The 15933-nt window shown below is 41.3% G+C and overlaps 1 protein-coding gene across 7 annotated transcripts in view; it reads right to left on the bottom strand.

The window, feature by feature from the left end:
* arap1 (ArfGAP with RhoGAP domain, ankyrin repeat and PH domain 1) overlaps positions 1 to 15933 on the bottom strand; it is a 73245-nt gene that overhangs the window by 12096 nt on the left and 45216 nt on the right. For 5 of the 7 annotated variants that reach the window (XM_078167147.1, XM_078167150.1, XM_078167148.1 and 2 more), the window contains exons 14-29: positions 13978 to 14152; positions 13443 to 13577; positions 13143 to 13278; positions 12812 to 12914; positions 11966 to 12158; positions 10652 to 10697; positions 10235 to 10398; positions 8627 to 8839; positions 7052 to 7157; positions 6815 to 6962; positions 6161 to 6244; positions 5928 to 6005; positions 5628 to 5745; positions 3707 to 3820; positions 3277 to 3595; positions 107 to 166 (exon numbers count right to left, since the gene is read on the bottom strand). In XM_078167147.1, the coding sequence (XP_078023273.1) occupies positions 107 to 166; positions 3277 to 3595; positions 3707 to 3820; positions 5628 to 5745; positions 5928 to 6005; positions 6161 to 6244; positions 6815 to 6962; positions 7052 to 7157; positions 8627 to 8839; positions 10235 to 10398; positions 10652 to 10697; positions 11966 to 12158; positions 12812 to 12914; positions 13143 to 13278; positions 13443 to 13577; positions 13978 to 14152 (2192 nt within the window). The remainder of the gene's footprint in view (positions 1 to 106; positions 167 to 3276; positions 3596 to 3706; positions 3821 to 5627; positions 5746 to 5927; positions 6006 to 6160; positions 6245 to 6814; positions 6963 to 7051; positions 7158 to 8626; positions 8840 to 10234; positions 10399 to 10651; positions 10698 to 11965; positions 12159 to 12811; positions 12915 to 13142; positions 13279 to 13442; positions 13578 to 13977; positions 14153 to 15933) is intronic. The other 2 variants (XM_033632363.2, XM_033632365.2) reach the window with 1 other exon arrangement.

Below are 15933 nucleotides of genomic sequence, written 5' to 3'. Positions count from 1 at the left end.
CAGCATGAGCAGGACTGGTCTGAGCTGTAAGTGCTCCAGGCTGACAGCTGCATATTGTATATATGGGGTCGAAATGTGATACATACAGAACTGGACATCCACTCACCACTGCTGCCTCTCTGGCTTCTCTTGTTTCTTACTCTCATACACGACTGTCAGGCCCCAACTGGACACACACACACACACAGAAAGAAAGATGTAATTAGTTCAACATCAGTACAATTATGAATGTCCTAGTGCCTGTGATTCTTGTGCTCAGTCTGCCCCCTGGTGGTCACTGGTTTACAGGTCCCAATGAGCTTTTCCAGATGAGGCAAATGCACCCAAAATTGGAACATGAATTATTTAAGTTAAGTCATTGATTATTCCTTTAAGTGATTATGCTGAAAAGTGAGTGTTGTAACAGACATTTCTGTCAGCCTCTGATTAATTCTGAAAGAAGAAGACAGTTAAATTAAATAAGTCCATTAAAAATACATCAAATATCCTAAAGTTTGTGATTTTTCTCTATTGATAAATGTTCTTTTCTAGCATTTATGTGCAACCCATGTTTGATTTAAAAGTATACTATACAGGGCCAAGCTGTTCAGAAGTAATGTGACTAGGCTATCAGTGGGCCACAGGCACCATCTTGTTACCTCATTCGGTGATGGACAGTAGCTTATCAGACATATACAGTCAGGTCCATAATTATTTGGACAATGATACAGTTGTCATCATTTTGGCTCTGTACACCACCACAATGGGTTTTAAATGAAACAATGAATACCTGCTTAAAGTGCAGACTCTCAGCTTTCATTTAAGGCTTTTTTCAAAAATGTAGTATGAACCGTGTAGGAATGACAACCATTTCTTCACACAGTCCCCCAACTTTAAGGGCTCATAAGTATTTGGACAAACTAACATAATTATCAATTAAACAGTCAGTTTTAATACTTGGTTGCAAATCCTTTACAGTCAATGACTGCCTGAAGTGTTGGACACATAGGCATCATCAGATGCTGGGTTTCTTCCCTGGTGATGCTCTGTCAGCCCTTTACTGCAGCCGTCTGCACTTCCTGCTTGTGTTTTGGGTGTTTTGCCCTCAGTTTTGGCTTCAGCAAGAGAAATGCATGCTCAATTGGATTCAGGTCAGATGATATGACTTGACCATTGCAGAACATTCCACTTCTTTGCCTTAAAAATGTCTTTGGTCGCTTTTGCAGTATGCTTCAGGTCATTGTCCAACTGCACTGTGAAGCATCGTCTAATGAGTTTTGAAGCATTTGGTTGAATCTGAGCAGATAATGTAGCCCCAAACACTTCAGCTTTCATCCTGCTGCTCTTCTCAGCAGTCACATCATCAATAAATACAAGAGAACCAGTTCCACTGGCAGCCATAGATGGCCATGACATAACAGTACCTCCACCATGCTTCACTGATGAGGTGGTGTGCTTTGGATCATGAGCAGTTCCTTCCCTTCTTCCTTCTCTTGTCTTCCCATCATTCTGGTAGTTGATCTTTGTTTTATCTGTCCATAGTATGCTGTTCCACAACTGTACAGGCTTTTTAGATGGTTTTTGACAAACTCTAATCTGGCCTTCCATTTTTAAGGCTAACCAATGGTTTGCATCTTGTGATAAACCCTCTGTATTTATTCTAGTGAAGTCTTGTCTTGCTGACAAGAGCAGCAGGATGAAAGCTGAAGTGTTTGGGGCACCATTATCTGCTCAGATTCAACCAAATGCTTCAAAACTCATTGGACGATGCTTCACAGTGCAGTTGGACAATGACCTGAAGCATATTGCAAAAGCAACCAAAGACATTTTTAAGGCAAAGAAGTGGAATGCTCTGCAATGGCCAAGTCATATCATCTGACCTGAATCCAATTGAGCATGCGTTTCTCTTGCTGAAGCCAAAACTGAGGGCAAAACACCCAAAACACAAGCAGGAAGTGCAGACGGCTGCAGTAAAGGGCTGGCAGAGCATCATCAGGGAAGAAACCCAGCATCTGGTGATGTCTGTGTGTCCAACACTTCAGGCAGTCATTGACTGTAAAGGATTTGCAACCAAGTATTAAAACTGACTGTTTAATTGATGATTATGTTAGTTTGTCCAAATACTTATGAGCCCTTAAAGTTGGGGGACTGTGTGAAGAAATGGTTGTAATTCCTACTCGGTTCATACTACATTTTTGAAAAAAGCCTTAAATGAAAGCTGAGAGTCTGCACTTTAAGCAGGTATTCATTGTTTCATTTAAAACCCATTGTGGTGGTGTACAGAGCCAAAATGATGACAACTGTATCATTGTCCAAATAATTATGGACCTGACTGTATTTAAATGTAAATCTTTGAAATTATTGCTTAAATGTTAATTTTAATTTATCACTTTATATTAAATACAATGACACAGTCAAAATTAGTCTCTAACAACAGCATTCCCTATGCAGGTTTCTGTTTCTTCGAATAAAAAAACACTTCAGGTGACCTCATGCTGGCTTTTCTACATGTGATTCTTGACAGAGCTAGTAGCCTACATTGTGACGTGTGGTCCTATTTAGGGCACTGCTTATCTGGATTTGGTCACTTGAAAAGTTAGTATCTGAATTAGGATAATCCAATCAAATGTTGCCTTCAAAGACTGGCACAAAAGTAAATTGGCTCATCTGATCCCAGTTAGCAAAACATGGGATTTCCAAATCCACATCATTCTTTTCTGGATTTAACTCGTTGAACAACTGGGCCTAGAATTTTCCGACAATGTATAGACTCATACAGAAGTAATCCCTCTTATATACGACCCAATAGAAATGTGTGGCGGTGTATTTTCTTTTTTTCTTCTTTATAGGCTGCAACTTTTGGGCAGTGTTATGTAGCACCCAGCCATTAACAGTGTGCAGGTGAGGTCTGGACTTGATGAAAAGGTAGTGACAAGGTGGTGGCAGCACACATCCAATAGGAAGCTATGAAAATGGCAGACGCAGTGCCACATGACGCAAATATAGTGAGGCAAAACACCAAGCGGACAGAGCTTATTCTAAAATAAGAGTGAATTTGGGGCTGCCTTTCACTTCCACTTCCACTGGTGAGCATTGTGACAGGGAGCTGGCCGTTTTTCTGTTTGACAGGCAGGTGCCAGCGGCTAAAGTCCCGGCTTTTCCATAATAGCAAATATAACATTCCGACAATGGTTGTTTTTACAGCTCTCGCAATTCAGAGCAGCCACCTGTTGTTTGTCAGTCAGTAGACATGAGGAGGATACAAAGTCACATCAGTGCCACACTGCATATTCTCACCATGTAGGAGGGCGGACTTTCTTCTTAATGCCCAGGTAGACCTTTAGGTTTTTCACTTGCCAGTCACGTTCCGGACGGTTACTCTGACAGACGGAGAGAGACAGAAACAGCCTATGAAGGAATGTGACAACAGGAAATGAGAAATTTGTTTCCTGTAAATCTCTCACTCTTACTCTGACTTCCTTGTACATTCTCAGAGAGCTGGAGTTGAGGATGAAATATCGGTCATGGAAACTTCCAGAGGACAGTCCCAATCCCAAGATGCTTCGCTCTTCTCTGAATTTCATCATCCCGTGTTTGGATACATCCACTTTACTGGCTGCAGGGCAGAATGAGAGATTATAAAGATAGAGGACATGTAGAGGACTAACAGCACAATGTTTTAGAGAGAATCATTTTGTTCGCAGTTGATTTGTGAGTGTGTGTTTACCCAGGTAAACCATCATCGCCTCCATGGCGAGGTGTTTCTTGATGAGCAGATGGGAGTCTGTGCCAAAGGAGTGGAGGATGGGTAAGACTCGCTCCTGATAGTGCAGTGGACGTTCTGAGGGAAGCAGAGGGATGTAAAACGAAGGGTGATATAAGAAAATCCAAAGTGTCCTCAAATCATTTGTTTACATGATCATTTCTCAGATAAACAGGCTGAGCTCTTGATGCAAAAATAAACAGTGCATGTTGTTTTTTGTAGCTATGAAAAAATGTTTTTGTTTCTATTTTAGCAGACAATGGAATACAGATATGGCACACAACGATGGTACTTGACATCTTTATAAACAGTTTCTGCTTGCACGCCTACATACCAAACTCAAAACTATCTTTTGTTATGTCTTTTGTTATGTCTGTACTGAACAAGTGACAGACAGAAATTTTCCTCCATGTCTTCTTGTAATCATACTATTTCTAATAGTCTTTCTTTTTGCAGCATAATTCCCCAATATACCCCTGTAATCAGCGGGTTGATTTTCCGGCCAGTGATGGGAAATCTGCCAGATCAGTTGAGTGTTACTGGCATTCGATAAGCAACCTACAGGCTTCCCGGTGGGGAACCAGATGGCCCACATACCAGGCTCAAAACAAACCACGACACACAGTCACATTGCCCAGAATGATCTTCTCGCCTCTGGAATTTGTGTGTCACTTTCAGTAGGTCATGTTGCAGGTTGAGCGGAGAGCCCTTCACAAGCTTTGAGTCATTGTTTTTGGGTCGCTCTGGGCCTTTTTTTATCTTAACGAAAATTTCCAAAGTGACCACTGTTGCTTTCCTAACCAAAAGAGCTGTATTCAAGACATATCTATGGCGATAAATTCACAATAACAACATGATAATCTTTTTTGTAACTAGAATCACCACCTTGCAGTTGTATCCCTCTGCAAACCAATCAAATTGCACTTAAAGTTTACATCTATATCTGTAAAAACATGGATGCTTCGCACACATCTTCCCCCCGGCAGCACTGAGGATCTATAGATTCAGTGTGGGAACCCAAGATTGGTGTCACCAATTCAGTATCTAACCAAATGTCTCCTTTCTGTTTCTGAGTTATAATGTCGAATGATGTCCAGAAAAGTGTTTTTGCAGAGCATTATGATGTCACAGTGAAGCTAACCTTTGACCTTTAGACATTTGTGTGAAATGTCATCATGATTAGCATCTGAATTCTTGAGTTATGGCCAAAAACATGTTTTGTTAGGTCACAGTGACCTTGAACTCACCAGATTCTAATCAGTTCATACTTGAGTCCAGTTGGACGTTTGTGCCAAAATTGTAGAAATTCCCTCACACTTTATTAGCTGCAAAAGCAATTTGTAAGATTGGCTTCTTTCTCCAACTCCAACTGTGTTTATAAACAAGTATATGTTCCTGCCTTCTTCTCTACCATCATCCTTTAGCAACTACTTTAAATTTTATTCCCAAATGCATTCCTATAATGTGACAGGTGGATCATCTCCACCCTCCTTTTTACACAACAAAACATGGCCTGTACTCCTATAGATATCATGGTGTACCCGTATGGAACGCCAAAGTTTTTAAGAGCTTGTTATCCTCTTGCTGTCATCTATCTTTGTTGTGTTTTTCTTAATTGTGTTAGTTTTTATATCTTTTTTCCTCATTTTTTGGTAATTTTATTTTTGTCCTAAGTTTATGGGAGGTCCGTTTTAGAAGCCTGTGGCTTCTTGACCTCTACTGACACATTTCTTATTTTTCATTATCTGTATTTTATGTTCTTTTATGTGTTTGCAAATACAACTAAAATAAAAAAATCATCACATGCGTCAAAATTAAAAGCACAAAAAGGTTAGGTTTTTGTCAGCTACTGTGCCTTCTCTGTCCGTCTCCTCATCTTACTCACCCATTTCCTCCTTGTCGCTGACCTCCCAGCAGTTCCAGTACTCTTTGTCTTTAACTGCGATGTTACGCCGGTCCAGGACCTCACAGGTCAGCTCTGCTGCTGTCATAGAGCCAGGGATCTGAGGGAAGAAGTTACACAGTTACTCTGGAGTTTCACACTCCTCACTTTTTAGTAAAGGGCGACAATGTAGCATCATACTAATGTAGCCAGCTGTTTTTCCCTGTGCCACACAAGAAACTACTGGGCACCAAAAATGTGAAATGTAAGTAACATTGTGTCATTTGGTGAAGTCTGGGTCACCTTGACATGTTGCTCTGCTGTGTCCTTCTTTTCCTCCAGGTACACTGTACAGATGAAGTGTCCTCCAGGTTCAGTACTCTGATGTGTCCAGCACGCACAAACGCACACAGAAAAGGTCACACAGAAAGACAATAACTTAAGGAAACAAATAACAGCATGCATAGATGTCCAACTGCAGCATACATGTGCATGCAGGTGTGCAACAACACCGACGGGTGTTTTGTGTGACTCACAGGAAACTTTGTGTTGAGTTTCTCTCGCACTTGGATGATAACAGTGATCTCTTCCAGTTGCTTCTTGAGCTGCTGCTCATCCACCTGCAAACAAGTAAGATTACATTCAGTCACTCACTCAACAGTAAATCAACTGACAAACAGTTAATACTTTAATTACAGGATCACGCCAATCTTAAGATCTCTAGCAGAAACCCCCACTGGCAGCTCAAACCTCTTTATTTACTTCCTCGCAGGCTTTCTGTTGTTGGGCTGTTGTTTTTACATTTTGACAATGGCCGCAGGGATTTCATTGTAAGCTTACGAGAGGCAATCCTATCATTATGTATTTCCTGACTCTCTTCCTAACTTCCTTCTGCTTTTCCCATCTTGTTCTCTATTGAATTTTCTGTAAAAACAACAAGCACAGTAAGAACATAAACTTATCACCACAAAAAAAATGAAAATAAAATAGCAGTGCTGGAATCTGTTCTGCTTTTCGGGAGCTTAATCTTGCAGCCAATGTAAGATGCCACGTTCTTTGACATCTCAACCTTTTAGAGCAATGCACGTTGTGTTTTCAGATGACATCACTTAAGATCAATGCATCAGCTTCCAGAACAAAATGTTCTGCCCTCCCGTCACCCCTCTGTAACAGTGAGCAGTGAGTCTGACCTCAAAGATGAGTGTGTAGTGCTGTATGAGGTCCTCTATAGCGCGGCCAGCGGTGAAGTCCTTCCCATCGGCCTGGAACAGTGTGGGACCGAACACTATGGCCAGGTTATGGAGGTTCATCTGGTTCAGCTCAGAAAAACGCTGCACACTGAAACACACGCAGGACAAACACACATGGGCACGTGCACACAAACGTGTACGGAGATACAGGAGGATTTTAATGTGCGTGTTTCTCACCAGTAAAGATGGTTGATAAGGGCTTGTAGTGTAGCCTTGTTGACACGAGGCAGTCTGTTAAACAGCAGCTGGTACTGGGAGATTTTCTTGCTTTCATCCTGAATGGCTGGAGTAGACGACAAGGAGAGGGTTAGAGAAAATGATGAATGCAGAGGGAATATAAAGAGAAGCAGGATCATAGAAAATGTCAGGAGGTGTAAGAGGGAAAGATGGAAAGCACAAGATGAGAGTGTCAGAACAAAAAGGAAAGAGAGAGATGGAGAAGAAAGTATCAGTGAAAGGGGGATAGAGATATAAAAATGAAGACAAAACGAGAGAGAAAGAAGGAAAAAAGACAGACAGAAACGGAAGATGAGATTCAAAGCAGAGTTAAAAGTGACAAGCTCCTGATAAAGATTTACTGTAGCACTCTGACACAAATGCTTGTGAATCAGTTGATGTATGGAGTATGTAGCCTCTCTGGCAAACTGATGTGGCAACTGAGATCATTTGGCCTCCATTATGTTTTCAGTGTACTTTCTACTGTAAATATTCCAGAGTTTGACTAAACTTCTTCTAAATCTCTTGATGTGAAAACACTTTTTCACAGTTGTTTCCTTCTTTAACTGCCCTCAAACTGACAGTTCACCCTAAAATATTTTTTTATCTTACCTGTAGTGCTATTTATCAGTCTAGAATGTTTTGGTGTGAGTTGCAGTGTTGGAGATATCCTCTGTAGAGATGTCTTCTATCCAATATAATGGAACTAGATAGCACTTGTGGGGCTCAAAGTGCCAAAAAAATATATTTGAAAAAATCAACAGCAATGTCTCTTTCCAGAAGTCATGACCCGGTTAAGGTCAAGATAATCCACAGACCTTGTTGTAAGCAGTTTCATGTAGGGACTATTTTCTTTCTACAGAACTAAACCCATTGACCTTATCGCATCACAGAAGGAAGCGTGCATCTACTCAGGGATTAGAGGCTCATGCCTTCACAGTGCGAGATGTAAGCATTAAATGTCTCCTCCTCAGCTGAGCTCTAATGCTAGCTAGCTCTGTGGTGCTAGGGGAGTTAGCAGTAGATTCATGCTTCCTTGTACGTGGTGATACATTTGGCGGATGTGGGTCATTGTAAAGAAAATAGTTCCTACATGAAACTGCTCACAACAAGGTCTGTGGATAAATAGCACTACAGGTAAAAGGAAAAATAATAATAAAACTTTGATTTTGGGGTGAACTGTCCGTTCAAAGGTTTTGAGACATCAGTCATTGACGCTTCTCTTGCCACACCAATACAGCATGAGTCCATTGGGATTACTTCTGTGGCATAAAATAGTGCCTAAACTGTTAAAACTGTTAATTGTAAGGTCAGGTGATTTTATTCACCTCCAGTGTACTGGAGTGGCATCAGAAGTCTCACAGTATCTCTAAACTTCACAAATTAAAAATAAAACTCTTGTACGTCATGTGTACGGCTGGATACCCCACGGTGTAAGCGGAAAAACCTGTTTTTTGTGATTTGAGTGAACTGGCCCATCCTTAAATCACAGCTTGACTGTTCAGCAGGGCACAACAACTGTCCTGTAAATCTTACCAGTGGTACTGAGCCAAGTGCTGGCATCCTGCGACGTGAACAGTCCCTCTTCTAACTCCCTGAAGAAGCGCTTGAGCGTGTTGGAGACGTCGTCTACCTGGTGCTCTCCTTCCTTCAGACGAAGACTGCGAGCGTCACGGCGGAATCTCTCCAAAAGCGCTGCCACACGGGAGTTCACGCCACTCTTACGATATATTCCCTCAGAGGTCAAGCCTAGGAAAAAGTGTAGATTCAGAACTGTCAACTGAAATGATGAGAATTAAAAATGCCAATGTGTAAAAAAATGTGCAATATATTGCACCTTAAAACTAGACCTATTTTGGAGATGGGGTGTTAAGAGGATCAATGAATATGTGGCTATTTGATTTTGCGTCCTATGATTGTGTTCTTATAAATTGTATAACTTTGAAGCATGCTGCCAATCAACAAGGCCAAAGAATGTGTAATCCATCATCAGTCAGTCAAAATACAGCAAATCAGCAAAATATATCTGCTGTGACATCACTGTGGTGGGGCCAGAACAGCAACATGCTTACAATTTTCTCCACTGTGTGCAATTTCTTGTTAAAGTAGAAAAAATATGTCCTGGATGTGACACACTTTTTAAATGACTCAGTGCATGTTGTGCCCACTAGAGGGCTTCTGGTCCTGTTGTTCTGTAGCACTGAGTCAGGATTAAAATCCTGTTCCAACCAAGTGTGCCAGATTTCTCAACTGAGTCCTAATCATAATGTGGTTCCTTTATGACACACTTTAATCACTCGTCAGGACCAGAAATTCCAGGTCAAGGGCCTACAGGTCCTCATATGGCTCCAAACACCCAGAGGAATTCAGTTTACTTAGATGAAAGGTTCAAAAAACACCTGATCACAACATAAAGGATGGTTACGCTTAATGTTGTGTCATGGTAGATGACCACTGCCAGTACATGGAGGCAAAAACGAGGACAGTTCTGCCCTGGTTTCCCAGAAAGCTGACCAAAGGGATTAACATCCCAGACAGGAAAGTAGGCGATATCAGCAAAATGAAGCCTCCCACCCACACACACACACACACACACACACACACTTACACATACAGTATGTGGAAACACACAAGTGCGTACAGCAAATGGAGGGAACTGTAGGAGTGAAAGGAGGAAAAGAGAGATCAAATGGAGAGAAGAGGGGTTGACAGAAAGGAGAGAGAAAACAAGTCAGAGTCAAAGACTGCAGGTCAGCTGGTGCCAGTGGGAGGAAGACAAAGGACGAAGAGTGAGAAAGTAAGGAAAAGAATCCAAAACAGAGGGAAAGATAAGCAGCACTGTGGGAGAAATGACGGCGGAACTGAGTTGTTTTGTTGTGTTGCGGCCCGTGGGTCTCTGCAGAGCCAGAGGTCCTGCTATTATCGTCACATGAGGACACACACACAGAAAGTGCCAAGTGTGCACACAGTAACGGCAATAAAGAAAGTAGACTATGTACCAGTATAAAGACTCCCGTGATGTAAATGCAGGCATGTATGTGTGGCAAAGATAAGGAGCCTTTGTATGTGGACACACTGTGTGACTGAAGAAATGCGTGACCCTTTAAATGCATTTATGTCCCTGTCAGTGTTGATGTCTCTCACCACACTGCGTGATGTAGCCGATGCAGCTGTGCACTATGACAGGTATGTCTGTCTCTGTCAGCTGCTGCTGGCTCAGTGTGTCTCCTCCACTCCCCGCTGCCGCCTGGATGGCCCCGCACCAGCCGACAAAATCCAACTTCCTCTCTCCCTCTATGTACAGAGTTCTGGATAAAGACAGGGGAGAAGGGACGATAAGATTCAACATGAGAAGAAGAGATGGGAAAAGGGCATGGGAGTAATGGAGAAAATGCAGATCACATTTTGAAAGATACACATTACTATTCTATTGATTGTACACTGTTTAAAGTGGCTGGACACTGCAGGACAGGTAAGAAGTCAAACACAGAAGCAAACATTAATTTTCCCCTTTAGCATCACCACTATACCAAACAATCTGCAACCCATCTCCCCTCTCACCTGCCTCTCTCCACCAGGACCAGCACCTCATTCTCTTGTTGAATCGCTGTAAATCACAAAAGCATAGTGATCATATTATTCCAGATAGCAATGCTTTTAAACAGAGTGAACTTCACAGCATGTGCATGTGCTTAAAACTACTGCATTTTATACTGATATGTTTATTTAAGGTTTCTTTCTAAATGACTGTTCTGTCAATCATCACTCTGCAGTACAGTACATAAGCAGTAAAAGTGCAGATTGTGTGTGTACCTATTAGGGTTGTATTAAATCCTTTTTTCACATTCAAAGCTTTTATCGAGGTTTTCAAATGAAGCTTTACATGTCTTTTGTCATATTTCATGAAGTCATCCCATCCCTCTAAATAATGGTTTTACTTTTATGAGATAAAATGTCTTTAATTCAATTTCTTTTATTGTCATTGTGAATAAATAAAATGAAATGCAATGCACAGAATAAAAACAGAACTCATTATAAAAGTAATAAGTAAATAATCAAGGAGGGGATAAGATATCATTCATTCATACTCTGAATGCACACACACACGCACGCACACACACACAAGCAGTGCCAACATATGCCATGAACATAAAATAAGTTAAAATTATTGCACATAAAATAAATAAATGAATAAAGTTATTGCACATGATGTAAGTATAAATATTAAATATTACTGGCTGTGTGATTTCAGTGCAGCGTTCAGTGTAGTAATGGCTTTGGGGTATGTGGGATGATTGTAATTCTTGAGGCCTCAATAGAAAGTAAAATAGCCGTTCTACACTGTGAATTTTGTGTATCATGTTTTACATGTTGTGTTTTAATATACTGTGATTTTTGCACGGCTGCCACCTTGGCATGGTCCCTCTCGTACAGGAGATGTTTAATCTCAATGGGACTCCCTGGTCAAATTTAAAAATACAATAGAAATAGTATGGTGCTGTTAGACTGCTGACCGCCCCTATAGTACAGGTGCCTCCCTTTGTGTGGCCCCAGTGAGATTGTGTGTTTTAAAGGCCAAATGCCAACAAATATGGATTAAAGCATAATATTTTGTTAGATAAAAACATGTTGTGAATTTTGGAAATAATTACATTTATTATCTTCAATAAATTTTGACTTTTGGACAACGCTCTGGAGTTATCGGAAATGTTTGGATCACACAAGTTGGAAATAATCCTAGCTAGGAAACAATCCAGCCACCACTTCAGTTCTACAAATAGCATAATACTAGTGATATTTGTGGAAACTAATCTTCATCTGCAACTGTGTAGAAATACTGGGTTAAAACAGGATGAGTTTACACACAAAACTCACAGAGTTCATTCAGCTTCCGGAGGTGGATCTCTTCTCCCTGGCTGTCCTCCAGGTAGGCGTGAAGTGTGGAGCCCACCAGTGCAAACCAGCCAACCTTGGATGTTTGTAGGTTCAAGCCGTCTTTACACTTTAGCCGCCCGATCCGCTCAAAAGCCAACCTCAGCAGGGGCTCTGCAGAGGCTGGGATAAAGCTCTACAAATAAAACAGGGACATTGTGGCTTTAAAATGCACATTGATCACTGTTTCTCTTCTCTTTTGATGATGATTAACTATTTCAGTCTGTACCCCTGTGTGAAAACCAATTCTAATGAAATTGTTAGAAGAAATGTTAGATGTTAAAGCTCCTGCACAATACTTCATAGTAGGGCCATTGCTTTGTGGCTAGACATGCAGGAGCCATGGATATGCCGTCCATCTATCATAGTAACAGCCAATAGATGCAATTTTTCGTTATTCAGTCAATCGTCCACACTGTTTTACAGATAAAAAGAGTTTTGCGATCACACACTTCACTACATCCATCAGCTTCAGCAGAGCAGAAGTTAAAGTAACCGTTCACTTCACATCATCACGCAGCTGACAATTACATCAGCTGCGAGAAGTGCTGTTCTGAGGAAAATATGTGGCACAGGAAACAGGTCAGCATTAGCTAGCTCTGTCCTGACCACTAGGCAGGCAGCATTTCCAGTGTAAGCAGAGCTGGAACTGAACATCTTCCACTTATCACAGCTCTCAGACTTTACTACAAGAAATGAACAATTACTATGCCAAATCTGTGAGGGGCCATCTGTGGAGAAGGTAAAAGGATTTGTGATTCTAGACCCCAATATGTATTCGGTGGTTACCTTGGCAATAGACTTGACCCATTCCTTGTGGCTGTCTGGGTCATCAGTGCCGAACAGATAGAGACGCTCTGACTCGGAGTAGAGTTCAAAGGTGTGGTCGTACCTGAGGGTTAAAGAGAGGTTGGGAGACAAGGAGACAGAGGGAAAAAGATAAATTCATATGTCCAGACAGGCGATTGTTATACTTCACGTGTATAGCCGACTCTGAATAACACAGTGATTCAGTTTTAGCTTATGTGTATAATATCAGTTTGAAATAGTGATGGTAATTTCATACAGAAAGCAAAAGGAAGGGAACATGTATCAGTTTGTCCTGTGTGTGTTTGCGTACCCATGTCTCTCAGGTGCATCCACAGCCAGACAGACTATCTCTGGAGCTTTCAGAGCTCCATTAGGATTCGAGTTCTTGTCACTCTCATAGTAGCTGAAGGTGCCATCATTCAGCGTGCACCAGCGACGACTGAACTCTGCATGGAGGGACACATAAAGATTTACAGTGAAGCCAATTTTTTACCTTCTACATGACTTTGTTTAGAGAATGGCTTCACAAATACACAGTGTACTCATTATAAGTCTTGTATATTCCTTCAGGGTGGAGGGTAAGTAAGTGTTGCACTGTGTCTGTGAATACCCTCTCTGGCTTTGCGCTCCGTGATAGCTCGAGCCATGGATGCAGTCTTGAACAGGAAGCCGTTGTGAGACACGCAAGATGGTGGTGTGTAATGTATCGCCTCCATGTCTCCGCCTACCTCTGACCGTGGTAGCTCTGTGGGAGAACAAACAAAGAAACGAAACGTAAAATAAGGAGCAGTGCATCTGGTGAAGTTAGGTGGAAAGTGTTATACATCCCAAACACTCCTGGGTATGACAGGAAAGTGTGTTTGGTTATTCAACATTTAGGAATGTATTACTGTCACACATAGCCAGACATTATAGACAGTATCAGGTTTACAGCATAATTTAATACGTAAGCTGGGGCTGAGCTATTTTCATCCTGAGTTTGACTTAAACAAAACTGTCACAATGTACAATATAATCCCTTTTTTTAATCTTTATGTAAAGCTGGCATAGATCCAACCCAGATGTCAATCAGCACAGTATATCACACATCACTGATTAACAATCTGATATATATATGTGACCGTGTGCGCACAGTCTTCCCGTACCTGTGTTGAGATTGTGGCTGAGTAACTCAGCCTGTAAGGGTTGAGAGTGTGCGTTGGCCAGTGACAGAACAGAGGGCCAACTTGCCATACCAGTTGAACAATTTACATCTGCACCGCAGAAAATCAGGCTTAGCGTCTCCAACACATCGCTGCACTGTACATTTATACAAAGAGCCTGGGGAGAAGGAGAGAGGAAGAGAAAATCGAAACACGATTAAATCCTCATGTACAAAAATAACAGATGGAGACTGTGATGTGTTGCTTGTGAAATGGCCTCGAGCCTTTCAGTGTACAGAATGCTGCTATCAGACCTAAGTAAAATATGATCACAACATGCACAAGTTAGATTAGCACAACTTCTAAACTGGCCTAATACAGTTAACCTACAACCTGGTAAGATGAAATAAAGACACACTATTTCAATACGATTGAACCCCAGTGTTGCTAGAAGGACAAAAGCAGCAGGGTGGGGAAGGAAGAGGCAGTGACAATGAGACAGAGGAAGGCAGAGATTAAAAAGAAGTGTAAGAACAATACTAAACTGATAATGAACTGATGACTTTTGTAATGTGGTGTGCTGACCTACCTTTAATCATGTCATGTGAACCGCTGTCAGCTTTGTTTCAAAGGAAACAGCTGAGGGTCAAACCCAGTGTGTGTGTGTGCGTGTGTGTGTGTATGTGTGTAGGCAGGGTAAGAGCTGCAGCAGGCCCTCTGCAGATCCACAACCACCAACAGTGTAATGAGCAGTCTGATTGCTTTACTCAGGCCAGTGTCTGTCAACACCGCAGCACTGTTAAGCCTTTACCAAGTGGAAGCTAATGCAGTTTCTTCTCTCTTATTACTGGAAAACAAATAAACTGCACTGTCAATAAAAACCTCAGGTAATTATTTGGGGATTTACAGGCCCTGTGGAGGTTATTATTATGGAGTGAGCAGTGTTCTCAAGTGTTTAGAGTCTTGTGCCAGTTGTTGAGTCCACTCTAATTCCACTGTATGCACATTTAATGATAAAGCAACCTGCAGCCATTTCATAGTGATTAGTCTGCAAGTCCCCATGAACCTTTTGCTTGGTGAGGTGAACACTGACCTAAGAGCGGATGAGAAGCTGACTGGTCTGATAAACTTTTGCTGCTCTTGTGTGGGGCTGCACAGTTATTCTTAAGATTATATTTCATTGATTGCTGTAGTTGAAGTTTTACATTTGCTGTTACATTTTCTCTCTGTTTCAACGAAGGAACTATTGTCATATTTCCAGTATTCCCATTACATACAAGTGGACTAATTACATTACAAATGCACGCAGATTTGGTGGGACATTTATAAAAAAAAATGACATACATTTTTGGAAAAAGAGTAAACAATACATTTTTGAAAGCAGAAAACAAACATCAAAACTCCAAAGGGGAAATCTTCCCACACTCGGAACAAAGAACGTTTTTTTAATTGCTTAAAGTGGATTATCATCATCATTTGAAGATTATTTGGTTTTAAGCCAGATGATGTCAAACAAATACAGATTTCTGCACCTGACAACCAAGAAGAAAATAAAACTATTGCCTTGAAATGTTGTCCAAGTATTTTAAACCCAAATGCAAAGAAAGCGGAAGGAGGGGGAGGCAGAAGAGGGAAGATGTTATGACTGAGAAGAGAGGGATGCAGTGTTGTTACAGCTGAGGAACTCAACCAGTCATGCAACACACACACACACACACACACACATACATACACAGCAGTCTGTCTTCGGTTAAAACCAATAAGCTCTTTTGGATCTGATTGAGAAATTCCGCAGCACTCTGTCACACACACAGACAGAACCCCTCCTCTATTTAAGCAGCGTTGAGCCTCTACACACACACACACACACACACACACACACACACACATACAGTAAAGACAAACAAACCAATTAACACAGATTAAAATTGCACAATAAAAACCCCAATACACACACAC

Source organism: Epinephelus lanceolatus, chromosome 4 (genome assembly GCF_041903045.1).
Source record: "Epinephelus lanceolatus isolate andai-2023 chromosome 4, ASM4190304v1, whole genome shotgun sequence".
In the NCBI taxonomy this organism is placed as follows: Eukaryota; Metazoa; Chordata; class Actinopteri; order Perciformes; family Serranidae; genus Epinephelus; species Epinephelus lanceolatus.
This window is presented reverse-complemented; position numbering and strand designations above follow the sequence as displayed.